The sequence below is a fragment of the Cygnus olor genome, chromosome 1 (genome assembly GCF_009769625.2).
Source record: "Cygnus olor isolate bCygOlo1 chromosome 1, bCygOlo1.pri.v2, whole genome shotgun sequence".
Lineage (NCBI taxonomy): Eukaryota > Metazoa > Chordata > Aves > Anseriformes > Anatidae > Cygnus > Cygnus olor.
In genome coordinates, this window is record NC_049169.1 from 122,224,742 (window position 1) to 122,246,684 (window position 21,943).

The 21,943-nt window shown below is 38.3% G+C and overlaps 1 protein-coding gene and 1 long non-coding RNA gene across 6 annotated transcripts in view; both read left to right on the plus strand.

Annotated features, from left to right (window-relative positions):
- Positions 1-5,065, plus strand: part of TAB3 (TGF-beta activated kinase 1 (MAP3K7) binding protein 3) — a 46,948-nt gene extending 41,883 nt beyond the window's left edge. For all 4 annotated transcript variants that reach the window (XM_040531148.1, XM_040531157.1, XM_040531167.1 and 1 more), the window contains one exon: positions 510-5,065. In XM_040531148.1, coding sequence (XP_040387082.1) covers positions 510-658 — 149 coding nt within the window. In that variant the 3' untranslated portion in view covers positions 659-5,065. The remainder of the gene's footprint in view (positions 1-509) is intronic.
- A 2,441-nt stretch (positions 5,066-7,506) lies between these two features.
- Positions 7,507-13,270, plus strand: LOC121057289. 2 transcript variants are annotated; one of them, XR_005813740.1, is made up of 3 exons: positions 7,507-7,848; positions 11,606-11,826; positions 13,190-13,270. It is a non-coding gene; the product is annotated as an uncharacterized LOC121057289 (long non-coding RNA). The 2 variants fall into 2 exon arrangements; XR_005813741.1 differs by having other exon boundaries at positions 11,606-11,737.
- The last annotated feature ends 8,673 nt before the right edge of the window (positions 13,271-21,943 follow it).

Consider the following 21,943-nt stretch of genomic DNA (forward strand, 5'->3'; position numbering starts at 1 on the left):
CCAGATGATCTCTAGAGGTCCCTTCCAGTGCCAACCATGTCGTGATTGCGGAGAAAAAACAATCATCCTGGTTTTGAAGCAGGCCTGTCATTTGATTTGATATTTGATGTTTTCTTCTGCCTGGATGAATGCTAGCAAAGATGTAGAAAATATTGAAGGAACTGATTTAGAAGTTGTCTTTCACTTCAGATAAAAGTAGGGTTATTGGAATTTAAAATAGGGTAAGAGACTGCCGTATATAAATTTATCAGGTCATTCTTAACAGGAATGTTTCTTAACAAACTTTGTTTTAAGATATTTAAACCGTTAGCAGTATCAGTGACCTGACATTAGTGACTCCTTGTTTTGAATGCAGTATGGTTAAGTGATTTTTTACAGAAATGAAATCCTTTAAATAATTAGATTTCACAAACTGAATTAGAAGTGCTTTAGGAAAGAAAAACCTTTCGTGTTATCTATGTAGAAATGTTTCTACCTTTATGAATAAGAAACTTTTTTTTTTTTTTTAGAGCATCCAAACAATTCCAAACAGGCTTCACGGACTCAGCCAAGAGATGAAGACTTTGAAGGGGCTCCATGGAATTGTGATAGCTGCACCTTTCTAAATCACCCAGCACTAAATCGCTGTGAGCAGTGTGAAATGCCACGATACACCTGAAAATCAGGAAGGGGCTGCATTGGGTTGAAAACAGGCTCTCAAGCCGACAGCTGTAGGAGAAGGAAACATGGGGAACCTTTCAGTCCATCTGCCCGGCCTTTGCCAGTCTACAATCTTCATAATGCAAGGGGTGGGAGAAACGTGTTAAGATGTTTCTGCTTGTACCACAGTAAAAAGAAATAAGGGTGAAATTCTTTCTTATCCTATTGCAGTGAACAAAGCAGAAAACAAAAGCTGAAAATGTAAAAGGATTAATTTCAGGAAGAATGTATGCAGGAAAGCAAATAACTACTGGTGTTTAGTCCTGTGGTTATAGTTACTGCTTAGTGGCTCTTTAAAAAAAAATTTTTTTTTGAAGTTATAGGACTTTTAGTAATGGTGTGAAATGTTACACTTAACCCGAAAAACTGAAGAGCCAGAGCTGATTTAACCTGGCCACAGCTAGCTGGAAAACAAAGGCTCCCTGTGCTTCTAGATTGTAAGCTACTGAAAAGGAAGACAGGTAAATGCAACATAAATTTGCAAAGTGTACAAAAAAAAAAAAAAAGAAGGGTATTTGTAATTGCTGCTTTTTTCAGGGTAATTTATGTCTACAAAAAATTGCTGTTTGAAATAGTGACCTAAGGTGACTAAACAAGATACTGTATGAGTGTTACAGAGAGTTTAATCAGAGGTAATTTTTTACAATCCCTTTTGCTTGTACAGTGCTCACCTGGCTGTGTCAACACTGGTAATAAACTAAGAATGAATTCTACCATATTATGGATGAAAATACTACTGCATGCTTTCATTAGGCCATCGTGTTTTAAAGCTAAAAGTATGCTTTTATATGCACCAATTTTCTAAGACTGTGCTGTAGCAGCACAGTGACATATGCCAAATGCAGACTACTACAAATTCAGTTTGGAAGACTTGAGTTCAGCCATGATTATGTATGAGAAGTGTTTGTACTCAGTTCCTTAGGCCTTTTCAGCTTCCAATTTGTGGAGAATTCATGATGTTTACAGCACAGAAGGTACTTTGTGCCCCAGTTCAAAGTTAGCTGAAAAATAATCAGTTAGCTCTTCAGTAAAGGTTTATTTGCACATTGTTAATAAACCAGCCTGTATAAAATAGCAGATGGCAGATCTTGAAAAAAATATACACTGCATTCTTTTTATTTTGGTCAGGAAATATTTGCCGTAGGTTGAAGAACACAAAACTTGCAACTGAAATCATACTGGTACTTTTATGCATATGATATACTGTATTATAAAAGTGATGTTCAATTTGAATGCTTCAGGTTGCTGTAATAAAGCACTCATTATTTGTGAAATTGAACTTGGGTTTGGGCAGCTGAATGATTGTGTTACAAAACTGCGACCGCATAGGATGTTTTGTGTACTGGTCAGAAGCTGATACAGTGCATTTGAGTTTTTATGGTGCAACTTTGTCAGGAGTCAGATGCAACCAAGCACGTCAGCTGAGTTGTGGTAATTGACTTTACAACTGTGAGGCAAAACGTGCTACCTAAACCTTAGCAGGAGAGATTCAAACTATTTCATTGTAAGTTGTTCTTAGCTCATGGCAGCCCCATCCATATGGTCAATTACCACAATTCACTTGATGCGTGATAACTTGTTGAGCTGTGGTAGAACAATCATGTGTCTGAATCCTTGTTTAAAATCAAGCAGCATTTCTAAGGGGTGGGTGGAGGAAAACCTATCTTGACTGCATTGCTGAATCTGGTGTCTTCTCTCCCTGCAGTTTATAAAGATAACAGTAAAAAATAAACTGTGATCTTAGATGAGGAAACAGTATTTGATCTGGCATTTTTCAATATGTTCTTGCACTAATTAAATCTTCAGCATAATTTTAAATAAGCTAAGAGATCTCCAGCAATCAGTGTATACCACAGATGAGCAAAACAAAGTCAAAGGCATCAGAGGTAATTTTTCTCGCTTCCATATTATGCGAAGAGCTCATCACATATGGAGAGGGGAAAAAAAATCAGTCTATATAAGATAATAATTTTACTTATGTAAGTGGACACATCAACAAAACTGCGATAACTAGAAAACAGATGAGCAGAAGCATTCTACCTAGGATAAGCAGTACCATAGCTTTTACTGGTATTATGAATTACTCAAAACAAAACAACACCAGTAACTTAATGACTTCTCTATCATGATGCCTTTGCCTTTGTAGTATTTCAGTTTTCTATTCATTTGTACTTCCGTAGAAGTTCTGGAAAGAAGCATTTGTTTTTGCTGGAATTCCAAAATGATAGAAACTATCATGGCACTCAGCAAATGAGAGTAGGTGTGTTGTGTCATTACTGTTGTGTCACTTTCTGACAGAATAGATGCTCCTTTTGAATAAAAATAAAAATGCATGCAGTCCAATCATTCCCTGAACTGTAATAACCACAAGTGTATGGTTTCTGGGGTTATGGAGACCTGCTAGTCTTAGTCATAACTTCACCAGAGGAAGAAAAAGAAGGCTGCCTTGACACCAAGATACTTTTTGAAAGACCAAGTGAGTGCCATTAAATTGCAAATGAATTCCTTTGTACCAATAATTCTACTCCAGTTTCTCACTTACTCTCATTTGTTGTTTGTACAAAAAACAAAGCAACAACAATGCCACAGAAAAACGTTCCATTGTGTTCCTTTATTTGTAAATGCTCATGCACAGACATTAATAGTAAAAACTTTACATGGTGCTTGAATATTTTTAGTTTCTTAGAATGTAAATTGTATTTTGAATGATGATTCATTTTCCTTCTGAAAGCAGGTGACGCTGTTCACACCCCAACTGAATTCTAGATTATGCCAAAAAAGATTGGTTTGTGTAATATTTATTGAATGCACATAAAACCCTAATGTCAGCTGGCATATAAAAATGCACTGTATTGTATAAAACTTTTGTGTGTGTATGTGTGAATGGTGGGATGCTGATGCCATTGTGTTGAGTTAATGCACTACTTGTGTTTTCTTTTTTCCTTAATGATTGAGCTCTCCCTCAACCATGCTACTAGATTGGTAGAATTTGTAACTGACTTGGACATTCAAATATTCAAAATTATTTCACTGTTCATTGAAATTTTATAAAGCTTATTTTATATCTGCTGTGCTATTAAGATAAATTCCCTTTAATTATAGAATACTTCTGTAGTTCTTTAAAAGTCTATTTAGAGTGGGGCTTGTGGAAGATGATTCAGAGTACAGTAAACCAAAAGAAATCCTGAACTTTGGATCTACTTTTAATTTGATGTAATTATTAGTCTTGTTTGGGTGAAGAGGAAAGGGATGGGAAGTCAAGCAAAAGGAATTACTTTGTAAAATGTAGTCTTAGATCAGATTGAATTGTGTATCTGTGTGTCTGTGGTATGTGTGTGTTTCTCTTGAAAATTGGGAGGTGTGGTGAAAAGGTGTAATAATTCTTAAAAGAGCTGGTCTCAGTACTTTCTGATTATCATATGCTACTAAATCACATTTTTAAAAATACCCTCTCTTTCAGTTACTTTCTCTCTCCCAGTTATACATCTCTCATTTCAATTTCTAAATACTTTCACATTTAATATTAATTGTAAACCCCCTTGAAACTGAAATAAAAATACTTGAGTTGAAATGGGGACAAGTCAAAACAAAAACAAAAGAACGTTTTAAAAAGAATGTGAGAAGATCAAATATGTTAAAAACCAGCTTGTCATCAGGATTATATTTTAAAATTCAGTGATATACCCTAGAATGTGAAAATGACTATCCTGGCAAGAAGTGGACAGTTGGACATAAACAATTCATCAGCTTCTTTGGCACAACAGAACTCGTGTGCTCTATACTACAGTGACTCTCCATCCCGTAAAGAAAGAGGACATGCACAATAACACATCCCATAGTCAGTACTGTCTCTATGTGCTGCAGCGTTTGTTTCATTTCGAAATCAGCATTATTTTGAAGCTGGCCATGACTGAGTTTTGCCAGATTTCTTCAGTTTGGGGCTTTCATTGCTGTTTATGTCCATAAATATTAATGCGACTATTTTTCTTGGTTTTGAATAATCAGAAGTCAATGGAGTTAATGCAATATTATAATCCTGGATTTTCAGTACCTTTGAAAAAGATTTTAAAAAACTGTGTTCTTGAAATTTATTTATTTATGGTGGCACCAATGTATCTAATCCATATTTCCTGCTGTGTGAAACCCTGTTAAATTTTTTCATTAAAACAAGAAGACACGATCTTGTTTAATCCTGTATATATGGTGTCTACATTCTAGATTTGTGTATGCTGTGAATGAACTTACTACTAAGAGATGAAATTGTACAAAGGCATTCAGAGGCTATGCATGCATGGTACCTCCAGAAAGTGCATACTCCGAGTTGCAGATTCCTGCAAAATAAATTAATAAAACTAAGCAAACATCACATTCTGCATTTGTTCTTGTATGTAGTAGGAAACTTTTAAAAATATAACCTTTTTGCTTTCATAATCGGATTGCTTCTAGTCTTCTACTTGAGCCCACAGCTATAGCAAACTTATTTCAGTGACTATATATTTTTTTTTTTATTTATTTTAGGGGATTTTTTTTATTTTGGTGGTCAATATATGTCTCATTAGGCAATTGCTGAGTATTCAGACAGGGTCCAAATCCTGTTTCTGTGAAGGTGCTCAGGGTGTGTAAGCATGAGTCCCATTGAGATGATGGGTAGGTATTCTGTGCATCTTCTAGTGTAGAAACAGGACATAGGATGTTCAATGTGTGAAGAAGCAGAGTTCATCACAATTTCTTATTTTTGAATGGAAAATTGTTATTAAAGGAATAGCTTTATGCTATAGCAGATGATCACCTTTTTGTATTTTTGATTGCAGTCATTCCTGCTTATCCTAGACAGTACTGAGTATCTGATTACAGAAGTCTGTCTTCTGTTATAACCTCTAGAGAAAGGCACTACTTTGGGCCAGGGTGGAGAATTTGAATAGCATTAATCACTATGCAGACAATTTCTCTTTACGGATATGTTTTCTTAATTGTCTTAATTTTACCAGTTCACTGTAATAAAAAGCTTGAAAGCTCTGTAGCTGTATTACAGCTGTATTTTTTTGTTAATATACAATTGCAGTCATTAAACATTCTGGTCTAACAATCCTACTGCAATATTGGTTTTGACTTTTTTGTCAGCAAATATAAGTATGTAGTTCTGCATTCCTTTTGCTAAATTTGAATTAATTTTTATTAAAAAAAAAAATCAGGTTAGGTTTGTACATCAATCAAGCATCGATTCTTTTACTTCAGAAATCACTGCAATTAAAAGATTTATTTATTATTTTTAGGGGGGAAAAAAGTTTTTTAAAATGTTAAGCTACCCTTAAAACATGCTATACTAATGGAGAACATGCAAAACCAAAAGAAAATCTAACAACTTGAAAGCAACCACTATTCCCTCGTGAATTCCAGAGGAGGATCTGCCTGACATAATTATATTACACTATTTGTTTTATTCATACAAATTGCTTGGTTTTGACAATATTGTATCGCATCTTAAACCTGTGGTGTTTAGAAAGATGATTTCTGTTGTGATCTGGTAAGTATTCCAGGAATTAAATGCTGCTAATTGTTCAAGGGGATCCATGGTGCTGGGTAAGTACTGTATTTTCTTAATTGCTTGCTGTCTGATTGCAAATACACTTTTTGGAAGGAGGAAACGTAGATAACCAATTTCATCTAATAGCTGGACTCAAATTATTATATATCAAATAGGTTACCTGAAGTTTCGTAGAAACCCTGTAAAGTTGTTAGAGAAGGGCCTACACTGATTTTTAGATTGAGGATTTTATGTTTGTTTTAGTTTGACAGTAAACACAGGGTCGGACCAGTAAAAGCCTCTTCTGCCAGAAGTGACACTTATTTTACAAAACATTCTTTCTTGGAAACAGTAGTGCTGTTGATTTAAAAAATGAAGAGAAAATAGATACATCAGAACTCCACATTGCAGATAATTTATTTCCAGGTAGTCAGGACTTAAAACATCCCAGGTATTTGATAATTTCACAGGTTTTTCAACCTGTGAAAGATTTTCAACAATCTGAAGATTGTGACAGATTAGTTATCCATTGTTCCCACACCATGAAGACCTTGTCAAAGTTAGAGGTTCTGTTGATAGGTTTGTTTAAAAACAAAAGAAAAAAATATATTACTGCTTTTAGAAACAAAGGTGAAAGCCCTTTGAATGAGACACACACAGTACAGATTTTTGAAAGCTTTTTTTTTTTTTTTGAAAAGGTTTTGGGAAAAGTGTGGGGATGTGTACCTTCATGTTGGGCACCTGGCAGGCAGGCACTACCGCAACAGGAAAGATCATTGGCCTTTGGGGAAAGACTGAAAAACACCAGGACCAAATACTTCCCCTCCTGACACTTGAGGAAGAGTTTGAATACACATGATGACCTTACATGTCACAATTAAATGGAATGCTATGTAATTGGCCTGCAAAATATTCTCATCTGGTAGTGCACGTATTAATGCATGTGTTAATTACAGTATTAAAACAGACAACATCAGATTTTTTAAGAGCATGATAACGAGATCCTTTTTTGTTTTAAATTGTAGCAATAGCAAACATTAAATGTGATTCACATAAATGACCCATCATATTTTCCTGGTTCGTTACATTCTAGTTTTACTCCAAGATAAAACGTACCCTGCTTTGACTAAGCAGCATCCCCAAGTATTTGATTGTTTCTTGACTGATCTTGCCTGCTGCTGGATAGCAAAAATTTTCCAAATTTTCACCTTCCAAGTCTGTAATGCTTCCTGGTGCACATTGTCACCTTGTGAGTGTCACTGTATCTCCAGCAACACATCTGTAATTGAAGCAGATGGTGAGAAGTGAAAGAATCTGACTAAAATCACGATGAACTTCTGTGACCTTTATCTGCTAACTCTGCATTTGAGTGCTTAACAGTTGCATGCATACAGGACTTGTCACGAAGAATGCACTTCATCATTGAAATGTTATGCTGAGACATTATTTCAGCAGTGGTAATGCCTGATGCAGCTTGTATCCTGGTGCATTAGCTACTGTTCATCTAGAACTTCTGTGTGGTTTCCTGCTCCCAATTAAATCCTGTACACAAGCAGAGTAGTTTAGCTGCATCACTGCTTTTTTGATTGGTTCTTTCCTAGGTGGCCAGTTAATCCCTCAGTTTGGTAAGTTTTTTTTTTTTTTTTCTTCTTCTTCTAGTGAGAATGAGATGCAAAACAAAACCCTACCGTTTGTTTCTTTACAGTGTCTGTTTTTCTAATGAATCCTTAGTACAAATTCTATGTTTGTGAGACCGTTTCGAATCCTAGCTATGTGCTTTCACTATCTCACTATCTGCAATTAAGAAGCAGTATTTATTTTTCCCTTCTCTTTTTGATTTGCCTGGATCAACAGCAAAGCTCAGAATCCTGCAGTCACCTGGATTGCTAATCTCAGAAGGGACGTGTCCAGGGGCACTCTTCAAATACGTTTTCCTCACTCGGAGGCAAAGGGAATTGGTTTACTATGTTGATACTGTGCCCACCATTACACAGGGTATGATCCAATTGAGAAAAGGGCCTTCCAGAATAGAACTTTTCCCCCTGCTCCTCCCTCCCTCTTTTTTTTTCTTTTTTCTTTTTTTCCTTTTTTTTTCTCCTTTTTTTTTTTTAATCTTTTTTTAAATGTGGTTGTGGTCTTGTGCTTAATTATTTTTCTCATGCAACTTCACAGTAGCACCATCATTCCCATCACAAACTGGCTCTGTCATGCCTGTGGTAGCACAGACTTTGAAAGACCCTGTGTGTGAGAAGGTCAGAGACGAGCACGTCTTGGTGGATGGTCGTATCCTGCATGCCTACACTGGGAAATTTTAGACCTGTTAAACCTGAGCCCAGTGGAGCTTTCTCCGTCCAGGAACCTGCTGCCCTGGAATTTTTCTTACGTGCTTAGAGAAAATTTGTCAATGTTGTATGGTGCAACGAGCGGTACAAGCAAACCACCACAGAAGAGATGTGGATCAAACAAAAGGGTCGAGAGGTTCCTTAGTACAGTCTTTGCAAGGTTGTCAGAGGCTAGTTCTCACTACTGGGGTTAGGGAGAATCAGTTTATTAGGGCCCAAGCCTCATGCATTCAGTCCTTCGGGAATATCAGGCAGGGCGGATACAGTATATCTCCGGCAAGGAGACTGAGAAGCCATTGACTGAAAATACGAGGGTATACAGCTACTCTGGTGGGCCAGGTGCTGGCAGCTGGGCAGGGTGAGGGGTCGGGGCAGCCCCTGGAGATATCTCGTGTCAGAGTCTGGCTGTGAGGGACCCAACTTGGACGTGTGCGTGTCTGTGCTCCCTGTGACAGGCCTTCATCCCAACCATCTGGAGAGGGGAAAGGAAAGAGAACGCTGGTGCTGCTTGTGTTCGTTTAAATGCCGAGTGGATCTCTGTGGATGTGTGTGCCCATCTATACATATGCATGTGTAGGTATTGCACCCATGTGTGGGCATATACATACTGTGAACGCGTGTTCAGCCCTGCTGCTGGTCTGACCTGGGCGATGGAGCTGCCGTGTCCTTGTCTCCATCAGGCTGCAGGATGTGGCACCTCTGAACAGCTGATATTGCATAGCAATAGAAATGCACTTTGGGAGATGCAGTAGTTCGGGAGAGCGTAGCATATAAAACTGAAGATAGAGTCATAACGATAACAATGACAAGAGAGCAATAGCAGGATGTTACAGTAAATATGGCTAAATTACTAAAGTATATTCTGATTGCTACATGAGTTATCTTTCCAACAAGGAAGAAAATATAAATGTTTTCATGAGCTATAAAAATCACTGCATGTGTGAAATTTCCACATGGTATTGCCTGGTCTGAAAATGAAAGCAGGTTTATTATAGCAATAAATGCAGTGTGTGTAAATGTTTCCCTGTAGTTTTCAAAGCTGTTCCTTAAAACTGGAAGTGAAAGATAACCATGCTGCTCTTTTTCTGACTCAGAAATTCTGCTGACATCAAATTTGTTCTACACGAAAAACCACTTTGAAAGAAATTCTGTCTCGACAGTTTGGAGACCTGTGCCTTACCCAGAGGAAATAACATACTGTCTCCTGCATAACATTATTTTCTTATCCAGATTTTTCTAACTCCTGCAGATATTCAGATCTTTATCAAGTCCTGCCACTCTTGAGATGTACATCATATCTTATTTTTCACCTGCCTGTGCAAGTGGCAGTGGCCGTTTCACCAGCCTCCTGCAAAGTGCTGATCCCACACTGAAACTTTACTGTGTGACAAAATTAGGCATATGTGTAATCTAGATAGGATTAATGATCATATTAATTTATTTTGGGAAGTGGTCACTACTGTGGCTGTTCTGTTAGGACTCTGAGTCTCCAACACTGCCTTGGGCACTGAATCATCTCATCATCCTGCTCAGCTCTCAGACTGGAGAGCGAGCCATCCAGACTACCTCTTTGGAAACGTTCACCATTTTGTCAGTACAGACATCTGACAGAGCCCTTATAGGTGACTTTTGCTTTTTGTTCTGTGCCTGACTAGAAGACAATATTTTAGACCCACTACAACCAATTGTGTGTGTCCTGCTGAAATAAAGAGAATCCTTTACCTGCATCTGGTTTTGTAAGCATGTTTTGGCAGATCAAGATTTTAGTGACAAAACACGAGAAACCTCAGCCATCTGCTATTTTTATTCACTATATTCAATATTCACATCAGAGGAGAGTTAAAACATCCAGAGAAAAACTCTGTCTTGTTTCTTTTGCATAGTTATTTATATGAAAATTGTATTTGAGCAGTTATTACTGGAAGGCAACCGTCAAGAAAAAAAGATAAGATATTGAGATTTTTTTTTACATGTCTCCATTCAGTAGTAATGGGAGGAAGTTTTCTCCATCCTAATTCACCTGGAATGTTTTATATGACAATACAAAAAAAAAAAAAAAAAAAAAAAAAACTGTTTTCAGCATATGTACATCTAAAGGAATATGAAAAGCAAAATCCTAACTTTATAATTATAACAGCAAGTAACATGCTGAACATTTCATGTAGATTCATTAAAATGATCTCTTTTTCATTATTTTCCCTAACTCTGGGAGTAGATAGGTGGATGTCCAAATTCGTCGGTGATCTCCTCAGACCAGGGGATGCAGCAGTGCTGGGCAGAGAGGGGTTCTGCAGGGTGCAGGGATGGCAGGGAGAAAGGGCCAAAGTAGGGCTCTCCAGGCCTTTGTACATGCTGGTTGATGTGCCTGGATCTCCTGGGATTCAGATATAAATTCAGTAACCTCAAAGCTCATAATGCCTTTAATATTACATCTTACTGAGTTTGTTTGTTTGTTTGTTTTTCCTTCTTTAAGGTAGGGATTTTGTGCTTAACTTTTTATTAGTAGAGGTTGTCCTTTCCTTCACTGTTAAAAAAACAAAACAACAAAAAAAACACCTATCTCACAAAGAAGAGGGGGAAATTTGAGAAGAAAGAAGAACGTTTTCCTCTTAACCTGAAATCAATAGAGAGATGTGATGCTAATAATGCACAGTAGTTATCTGAGACCACAGCTAGAAATAGATCCTTACCCACTTATTTATGACCCTCCAGTCATCATCCCTGAAGGTATTTAAAAGCCGTGTAGATGTGGTGCTTAGGAACATGGTTTAGTGGCAGTCTTGGCACTGCTAGGTTAGAGGTTGGACTTAATTGGCTTAGAGGACATTTCCAACCTAAATGAATCTATGATTCTACGATCTGGATGGCCTAAATGAGATTTTTTTACAAACTGAACCTCATTCAGTTTTTAGCTTTCTAGGTTTCTCAAATTATGCTAATTTGCCTTCTACTTGTGTTGAGAAACCTCAATATTAGTGAATGGGAGTACATCCTTCTGTCAGTAGTTACACTGAAAAATCTGCATTTGGGAAGTGTGCAGGAATCTCGATAAAGCTGGGCCTTCCCCTGTTGCCACAGCAAGTTCTGTGATGAGTGGTTGTCCCTTGTTGTCACAGCAGCGGCAGTGCCTGTATTCACATCTCTGACTCCCAAAGGCAACGAGGAAGGCCAGGTATGGTTCCAGCGGCTGAGGGAGGCCTATCTCAGAAGTGCTGCGTGCCTTGCTCCTGGAGACCAAGGCATGGAGGAAGGAGAAGCGAGGTGAGCAGCACGTCCCAAGGCCACCACCCCAGGCTGGCTGCCTGAGGGCTGTGCAGGAGCCAGCAAGTGTTGGCCTCCTCTCCTGTGTGCCCCCTGCAGCCCCCTTACGTGGGGTCACACCCAATCCACCAGCACAGGGCCTGCGCAAAATTTTGTTTCCTCCCCTTTGATGTTCTCCTACAAAACCTCACCGTAAGATAGTGGGGGTGGGGAACGAACATCAAAGACAAGTAACACTTGTATTTTATGTTGCTGTTTTGCTGTGTCTTGTGACAGAAAAGTCTCTCAGGTTTCTTTTTCTTTTTTTTTTTTTTTTCTTTTCCCTATCTTTGTCAGTTAAATATGTCTCAATAAAAAGAACAGGCCTCAATGTGTCCCACTGTATAAAAGAGCAAGCAAATGCCTATAAAATCATCGTTTCCTCTCAGTTTGCTGCCTTAGTACTAAAGATGAAATTCTGTCAACAAAGACATGACGAGAAGCTCTCCTCATTGGTACTTGCTCCCTAAAAATGAGAATATGCGGTAAAAAGAAGTATGATCAGCAGGTTGAGGGAGGTGGTTCTCCTCCTCTGCTTTAATGAGACTCCATCTGGAGCACTGTGTTCAGCTCTGGGGCCCCCAGCACAAGAAGGACATGAACATATTACCCTATTAGAATAAGTTCAGAGGAGGGCCACAAAGGTGATCAGAGGGCCGGAGCACCTCTCCTACGAAGACAGGCTGAGGGAACTGGAGTTGTTCAGCCTGGAGAAGAGAAGGCTCTGGGGAGACCTCATTGTGGCCTTCCAGTGCCTAAAGGGGGCCTACAGGAAAGCTGGGGAGGGACTCTTGGTCAGGGATTGTAGTGACAGGACAAGGAGTAATGTCTTTAAACTAAAAGAGGGCAGATTTATATTAGATATAAGGAAGAAAATATTCGCTGTGAGGTTGGTGAGGCACTGGCAGAGGTTGCCCAGGGAAGCTGTGGATGCCCCATCCTGGAAGTGTTCAAGGCCAGGCTGGATGGGGCTTTGAGCAACATGCAACCTGGGCTGCCTGTGGCAGGGAGGTTGGAATTGGAGGATCCTTAAAGTTCCTTCCAACCCAAGCCACTCTATGATTCTATGAACATTATGTGATTTATTATTAAGGAAATAGTATTTTATAATTCTTTTTTGGTTTCTTGTTTCCTTCTTACTTTTTCATGTCGTCTGATAGGACTGCATGGCTGTTCCTGGTGTTTGTACCACAGACCATGCTCAGTGCTAACTTTAGCTTGATAGATAAAGAGTATTTCTATCTCATGATTTCCTAACATTGTTATCTGTCAAGTGAAGAACTCAGAACACCTGCACCTGAAATGTTTTTCTGCACTCTCCTAGGTTTGTTGACTGGCCAACATATCCCTACAATGGCAGAATCTTCAGAGGAGATGGGCAAGATGGCTCTTGAAGCCCAAGGAAGAACAGAGTGAACACAGCTGTTGTAAAGGAAGAAGAACTTATCTCAAAACCAGGGGGACTGGAAGAGGGCTTTTTAAGTAAATAAATATCTGTGTGAGTTGAGTGGGTCATGGGTTGCATAAATGGTCTTACTTGAGTTCACCAGAAGAGCATGAATGTCTTCCTGAGCCAGCCAGGCCAGCATGGGGGAAGTGTCTAAGTGGCTCAGCCCAACACTGAGTGCAAACACTGAGCAATCAACAAAACTAACTTGGAAGAGAGCAACGGGCTTGTGCTGGCTTCAAGCCACATACTCTGTCCTGGCATTAGGGATGCCCAGCATCCTGACAGCAAGCTTATAGAGACTGGTAACGAGAATCACGTTTGTACTGTCATTTAGCCATATTGCTATTGCTATATTATGCTCGTGTTGTGATCTCAGTACATTGCTGCATCACTCTGCTACATCAAGATCCCATGTAACATCAATTATCTCCAAGTAAGTGAATTAGGTATTAAAATATTAAGCCCTCCTACTGTGGGCTATCTGAAAGAGCCTGGTCAGAGAGTACTGGGCTCTGGCAGCTTGCCACTGCTCTCCCCATGGGGCTGTTAGCTGCATGGCTGTTCATTACCTCAGCACTAACTAATCCCCTCTCTGATCAAAGTTGACAGACTACTTATCAAACAAATATACAGGGAAGGAGAGATCAGCTGAAAGAACAAGTTGACTGTTGCTGCATATAACAACAGATTTTTTTCATCTGCTTTTAATATTATTTTGCAATAAATTATGAATAAATAGCCTTATTTTTCTCTCTTTCATCACCTTGACCTCAGTTTCTTATTTATTTATTTATTTGTTTGTTTGTTTATTTATTTATTTTTCCTATCTGATTGGGTGCACACTGCAATTGAATTTATTTTCTAATAGTCAAGGGGGTTATGTTTCTCAGACATGATCCAATGTGAACAATAAAACAGAGTTTGGACATATCGTCATAAAAAGTGATGATGAAGACGCAATGCATACCTTCCAGACTACACAGGATCCATGTTCACAAGCATACTAGTTCATGTATAAAGGCTTATTTACTGGATCGGATCTATGGACAACTGTAGCAGAAAACAATAGTGTTTGGACAGGTGCTGCAAGATGGCTGTACCAGTTTTCACTGCTAGGTGTATCTGAGGTTACTGCCTCCATAACTGATTGGGAAGCCAGCAAAGATCAGCCAACTGCTGAAGAAACAAAGTGCTAGTATATGGCAGCATCTTTACCAGTTCCTGTCATTTCTGAAATGGTCACTTGAGCATACTTTGGTCACAGGAGTGTGTGATCAGGCAATAACCCATTCCCCAGGTCAGTGAGAGGCAGGAGACCGCGCTGGGCTCTGCAGAAGGTGTTGTGCTCTTTCTCATGGAGTCAGCAATGGGAGGACTGAGAAATGGAGAGCCACAGGTAACAAGGGAACATGCAGCTAAAGAGCTGGCTTACTTGGTTTATTTAAGTAGATTAAACAAACTTAGTGACATTAAAGGTGATATTTATCTCACCTAAGCTTAGATGGCCACGCAGGTGATGTCTATATCCGAGCTACTCGTTTTGGGTCCTCTCTTAAAATGGAGAGCAGACACAGGAGCAGCATTCATCTAGCCTGTGTTAGTGGTCTCTTGTAAAATAACACATATTTCACCCTAAAATTACCTCTTTCCCTTTGCAAGTAGAAAAACAAGCCACCCACTTCCTATCAGTTGAATCCTACCTCAAGACTAAATTATATTCCTGTTATTGTAAGCTGCTTCTTCAAGGGTCATAGGTGTGAAGTGCACTCACTTGCAGTGGCTGCAAACGGGGAACAGAGTGAGGTAGAAGTAGTGGGGACGTTTGGATAACTTCTGTCTGCTGGGTCTGTGTTTGCAGTTACCAAAGTCCAAAGTGCAACTGCTTGCTTATTATGCACATGGTAACAATAAACCATTTTTCCCTGAATGTGTCATGTCAAAGAAATAATAACAGCATAATAATACCAAACTCCTTTACTTGCATCTGTCTTTGTGTATAAACAGTCACCCCAGGCAGGATATTTTTTTCTGAGTTCAGTTCGGTCACAGATCTACTGTGAAAAATGGGGAAAGTAAGATCAGAAACAGCTATATTTGTTTTGTTACCTCTTCGGGAAAACAACAACAAAAACAGCCTACAAGCTAGTTGTCTGCCTGCCTCTCATTTTGAAGTTCTGCCCATTTAAAAACAGTGTTGCAGAAAGACCATTTTTCATTGCCTCTTCTGTTTCACCCCAGGCCTGTTGTACACTGGAGACTCAAAAAGGAGCCTGTCAGAAATACATTCTGCTCTACCTTCTTTTGGAGCCATTCACACCCTGTGGGAAGCTGACATAGCTCTGTTTGATTCATGTAAAAAAAATGTGTAAGGTGGTCAAATGTGCAGCACTAATTGTTATCACTGCTGAAAGGTGCAGTAATAGCACCGAACGTACATCTTTCAGTTTTACCTCCCAACTTTGAGTGGGCTAGCATGCTGATGAAAGCCCAGGTAGTCCTTTAACATGTAACTCTTAGTGGTCAAGTTACATTTATTCCCACATTGCGATAGTACAAAATTTCTTAAAGGTTCATCACAAATTCCATTCCAAAGATTTCCACCATGTCCTACAGAGCAGCTGTATTATCATGTGCTGAAACGCTGGCCTTTGCCTTCCAGGAGGAGCAGGAGAAAGAGGGGGAGAAGGATCCAAGAGAACAACTTCTATGGATATGGAAGAAATTATAAACTAATACACACTCATCATCATGACAGAGTTTTGAAAGCAACAACATACAAATTAATCTGAAACGATACAGGTGTGAGGCACTGTGTTGTCACGTGTAATGTTTTGCTATTGTTTCTTGCCTTCCAACATATGGATTTTTGAAATTGTGTTATTAAAGTGCAGTTAAATCAGTGAATTTTACAAAGAGAAGCTACCTATGAAGGAAGTATTCATGATACAATCCACAGGCTAGATAATCATAGCTGTTTTGTTTTCATCTAATAGGAACATCTAGATAGTCTTACCTGGTGCTTACCTGCTCATTAAGCAGGCTGTTTATCATGGCAGAGTGGTGTGTGTGTATGCGTACACAAATATAACATCTGTGCTACTGCCCTAAATTAGAACATCTAAGAAAATGAACAGCAATCTTATTTCATCTATTTATGAAACTATGAGGTCTAGATCATGACTTCGTAACTAAAATGGGCCTCAAATGTTATAGCCTATGTTTTCCTTCCACCCATTTTAAAAGCAATGTCTGCAATAAGATCTGTATTGAAAAGTGTAACAAACCTAGATGTAGCATTGAGCCCTGTCCATGATGTGCCATCAGAGAAGGCAGCTCCAGAGTACAGGGTCGCTCTTGGGCCGTTCCTAGTGTAAGGAGGCAAGGAAGCAGAGGAAGTTACTGTCATCATCCTCATTTCAGCCTTGATTCTGTTGTCCAGCTGAGCATGCACCTACATGGGCACATCCACTGCACAAGAAGGTACAGCTACAGCTTCGGTGGATGCCCACTAGCAGGCTTAGGCCAGCTAGATGGCTGAACCTACAGTTAGCCGAGGCTTTAGCAACCACATGTGAGACAACCTCTTGCTATTTTTTAAGTCATCTGATGATATCTGAATATGTCCTATTATTGTAATTGCACAAAACAATATAGATCAATGTAATGGATTTGAAACTTTTATCGAGAGCTATTTATTGCTGATGACAACCCTTAACACACTTTACAGGAAAACTTATGAGCACCCATTAACTGTGGTGTTCAGCATAGGTTCAATAAGCATTCTTGAAACATGTAAATTACAGTACTTAAAAAGATTTCATTGCAGAGGGAAGTGGTATTCAATAGAAACAAGTAGTTTTATGTTGAGAAGTTAATTTTATTTTATAGTAACATTAGTGCAATTTCTTATTTCCAACACTAAGATGCTTTCAAATTACGGAAACTCATTGAAGAGTATTAAAGGAAAGATCTCGTTAGAGTTCATGTATACAATATGCCTTTCAGTAAGAAAAAGAAACATTTTCATGTTTACATCTTCCACAGATTCCAATGCATCCTTTAAAATCTGTTATTTGTTTTGACAATTGAGACTGTAAACTTTGAGAAAGGTACTGTATACACAAGTCTTAGCACAACAGAGTATGAACAGCAAAGTCCTATGCTGAAACATGGAGATGACTTTATCTAGTATAAACATGATGACAAAGCATTTAAAATAAGGCTGAATATCATCAAAGTAAATAGCAAATACTTAGCAGTCTATTTATTTTGCTTTTCTTCCTATCAGAAATAATATCATTTTAAAGAGTCCTACCTGAAAGTCTATTATTTCTAGAAAAGATAAACAGATAAAAAGTATCCTTCAAAAATTGTAGGAAATCAACCCATACAAATTAAAATTTCTCCATTTTCTCTGGGAAAAAAAAAAAAAGCAATCATATAAGATATAGTAAACTATTTTCTGATTAAAGGAAAAGAATATATATATATATATATATATATATATATATATATATATATGTTTTTTCTCTAATGAGAAAGTAGAAAAAACTCCACACCAGGTTCTATATAAAATAAAGAGAATAGACGCCAGAAGAACAAAAAAGAAGCTTTGGTTGTCTTCCAAGTCCACTGTAGCTCTATTTCTTTTACTGCTGTTTATAGAATTACTAAAGCAGATATTCGGCATGAAGCCATTTAAAAATTTCCTATGTAGAGAGAAAGTTCAAATGTAATTAATTTATTTTTCCTTACTTGAAGCCTCTACACTACATTCCATTTCTATTAACCTAGACACAGAAATAAAATAAAACTGAAATAAAAACAAAAGAAGAAATTATACTGTACTATTTTTAAAATTCTGATCATTTTTTACCTTGTAAAAAAGAAGAAACATGGACTAAAACAGTGGTGGCAGGATTTTTCTTGTTGTTGTTGTTGTTTAATCTCCACGGCTCCCCAAAATAACAGACAATTAATTTAGCCAATTTAGGCTTGCTTTAGTGCCAGGATCCAGCTGGAGCTATTTAATGCCACCTTCCCAGGTACACCCAGGCACTGTCAGGGGTCTGGCGCACTGCAATCCTGGACAGCCTTTCATAGCATGTTCCAATTAGTCTCATTCACACAGCCAGAATTTCTAGCAAGTATAGCATGAAATGTGAGTGAAGGCTTCAAATTCCCTGAACAATTATTTTTTCCCCAGTACAGACATTTCATCCATATTGAGAAAAAAAGTGTTATCTGGAGCAATTTATCACAATGCTGGGAGGCTATTAAAGGAAAAACTGTCAGGAAATGAAGTTAGAAAGCAGAATTATATAGAAGGATTAATTCAAAGATTTCCTTGCTCTTTATATCCTATTGTATATTTAATACTGAGAGAAGATACCTTCTTCCCAATGGAGACAATGTAAGAGAAAAATAATAATAAAAAAGTACATTAAAGAAAAAGTTTAGTCCTGAAACAGAAAGGGAAATGAAAAATTGGCACCAAAATGAATATGAGCTGCTAACAGAAAGAGAGACAATAATATATGTATTCTAAAAACAAAATCTGAACAAATGAAAAAACACTTAAATGTAAAGTATAATTAAACAGAAGGCTGGTTGGCAACCTAATATAGATAAAAAGTCAAATAAATATTGCACAGTGGTGAAGTGTTTGGGCTTAGCCAAGTTGATGGATGAAATAAAGACGGTGTATCCCAAATACAGTCCCAAAAAATAGAGATACATCAGAACTGCCAGAACAACCAGGAATAAGTCAGATACTGTACATTTTGTCTTCTAGGGGCTGGTCTAACCATCTAACAAGTTATTTCCTAGCTAATGGTTTGATATTACATTACACTACTGCTCAGGTTGTCCTCAACTCAAATAAATACTCTTAAATATTTCAATGCCTCAAAGCAAGAAACTCAAATAAAGTAAAAAGCTAGCCAAATAATAATAATAATAAAATAAAAAGGAGAGAAAAAAGATGAAAATAAGAAAAAAAAAAAAAAAAAAGAAAATTTCAAGCATGTGCTCATTAATTTCACCTCACTGGAGACACTTTGGCATCCATGTGAGTAAGCATCCCTGTGGTCCAACCCCCTGCCAACCAGCTCTTTCCCACTCTGCAGGGAATGGGACCATGCCGGGCTGATAGCCCAGATCACGAAGGTCCTAGCTGCTCTCCAGAGGGGACTTCTCTGCTGCACGGGATGGGGCCCAGGGCAGTGCAGTGAATGCTTTGGAACTTCAGAGGCCCTGAACCTTCAGAACCTGAAATGCCTCCCGCAGCCTGACCTGGAGGACTCTCAACATTTTAGTCAGGAGGACTCGGCCCACGTTGGAGTGCGTTATTCATCTCCTGGGTGAATGCACACCTCCTGGGTGTGCACACAAATGCACAGGCTGTGACATTTCCTCAGGGAAAGGGGAAACTTGTAGCCTCAGGCCTGCATTTGATCAGCGTGTTTTCTTTTGTGGTGTCTCTGGTTAGTTTAGAATTTATTTGTGCCAGAGTCCTACACATAAATGCCACAGGTTTAAAATAAAATTGTAAAGAGGCTGGTCATAAATCTGCCAACAGTGGGATTTTGGTTAATGATAACTGAAAAGCTAGAATAACAGAACATAATAAATGACCATTCTATGGTAGAAAAAAAAATTCAAAAAGAAAGGGTTATGTATGAACTCTCATAGGCAGTGGTAGAAACTTCAGATTTGTTGTCGGGCAGCTGAAACTGTCCTCACATACAATGTGGAAATAATAGTTTTCCAAAAATAAACAGTCACTATGACCTTGAGTAACAAATATGTAGCTTTTGAGGATGGCAAAAGTCCTTAACTTTTCAGGGTTGCTCTATCTAATTCAGTAATGACCTGCAAGTGCCTTTCAAAGGAGACGTAAAAATCAATACTGAGTTACAGAAATTTTCTGGTACCTTTCCTATTATTGATTAAACTCTTTTTAGAATGTAAGGCAATGAAACATTTATTACTTTTTCAAACTTTCTTTTTCCTGATTTTTTTTTTGTCTCCCTTTTTGCAGTCCTGTCTTTGCAGCTACTAATTTTACTTTGCTTCAAGGCACTCCATATTTCAAAGAGTCTGTGATATGAGGTACATAGCAAGATTTTCCTTACTTAAATTTGTTCTAAATATTGTACTAAGTCTTCTAAAAGGTCAGACATTTAAAAAAATACCACACAGGCTCTGCATATCTGTCATTCTCAGTCATCAGAGAACCCAGACCTTCTGCCTCTATGGGGAAGAGGGATTAAGTATGCAAATTGCTCAAAGTTGGTTTCTTAGTCTGAAAACACACACCTACATCTTTCCTCTTGAAACTGATAACATTAAAATACAGTTAAACAAATTAACCCCCCCCCCCCCCCCCCCCGAATGGAGACATTTCTCTGGATCAGAGCTATTGCATCCAGCACTTTGTTCTGAGCATTATCTTTCTGCACTTTCCTATCCTGAAAAGAAGAAGAAGAAATGCACAGTCAGTGGAAACTAAAATCTGTTCTTATCTTTCAAACTAGAAGTAAAAGATGGGAAAAAGCACAAGAGGAAATACAACAAAACTAATGACCGGAGAGGATGCTGCCCCACAGACCAAGACGACATCTTTCAGTATAGAAATATTTATTGAGCTTAAATCATGCTTAAATTATAAGTAAAGTAGTGATATATATATATATATATATATATATATATTTAATGAAGCTTTTAAGATAAAAATCAGCAACATGCACTGACAGTTTTGTTCAGTTGCAGAACAGGTGCCATGTATTCACAGCTATTAAGGACTTATTACGACATCTATCCTAATTTTTATACTTCATCTTTTAAATACTTATACAAAATACAATTGAAATAGACAAAAAAGCCCTCGGAGCACAGGCTATGTTTTGGACAGTATGTATCCACTTGTGGTATCATATAAGGCAGTATCAAAACCTGTACCAATTTCAAACGAGTTTCTGTGTTCAGCCCATACCCCAGCACACCAAGCTATATGTCCTACACAAGTTCATGGTGACCTGCCAGAGCAGATACCAGCAAATTGATGAATTTGGTTTAAGCTCTATCTTCCTTCCATACAAAAGGTGCAGGCATGTTTCAGTGCTGGATGGAAGGAACTTGTAAAATGTTGGGAAAGCGTTTATGTCTCTGTTAGAATTAGAAGGCAATAGCTTTCCTTTTTCAAAAATCAAACTACAGCAGGCATTACACAGTTTACGTAGTCAAATCCTTCCTCATCATGTTAACTAAATATATCAGCAAACGTTGAAATAACTGTTGCTCTAAAATGGGTGGGTACTAAAAGTAGGTAATTATTTCAGTGTGCAAGTTAGTAAAAGGTGTTGCCCAATATGCACAGAATTTGTAACAATTGTTCCTGAAGAGAAACAGGCTAAGTCATGCATGGATCACTGCTGGGAGAGGTCTATGCCAGGCATAAAGGGTGGCTGGAGCAGGGAACGGGCTGCTGCTTCTTCCTTTCACAGTCATGGAGTTGTCATAGTCCTCTCACAGCAATCCTCAGCTCTACCCTGCAAACACGAGTAAAGCAAATGAGGAAATGGGATGCGCATAGGGTGCACATGCACATGCACCGGTGTCTTCAAA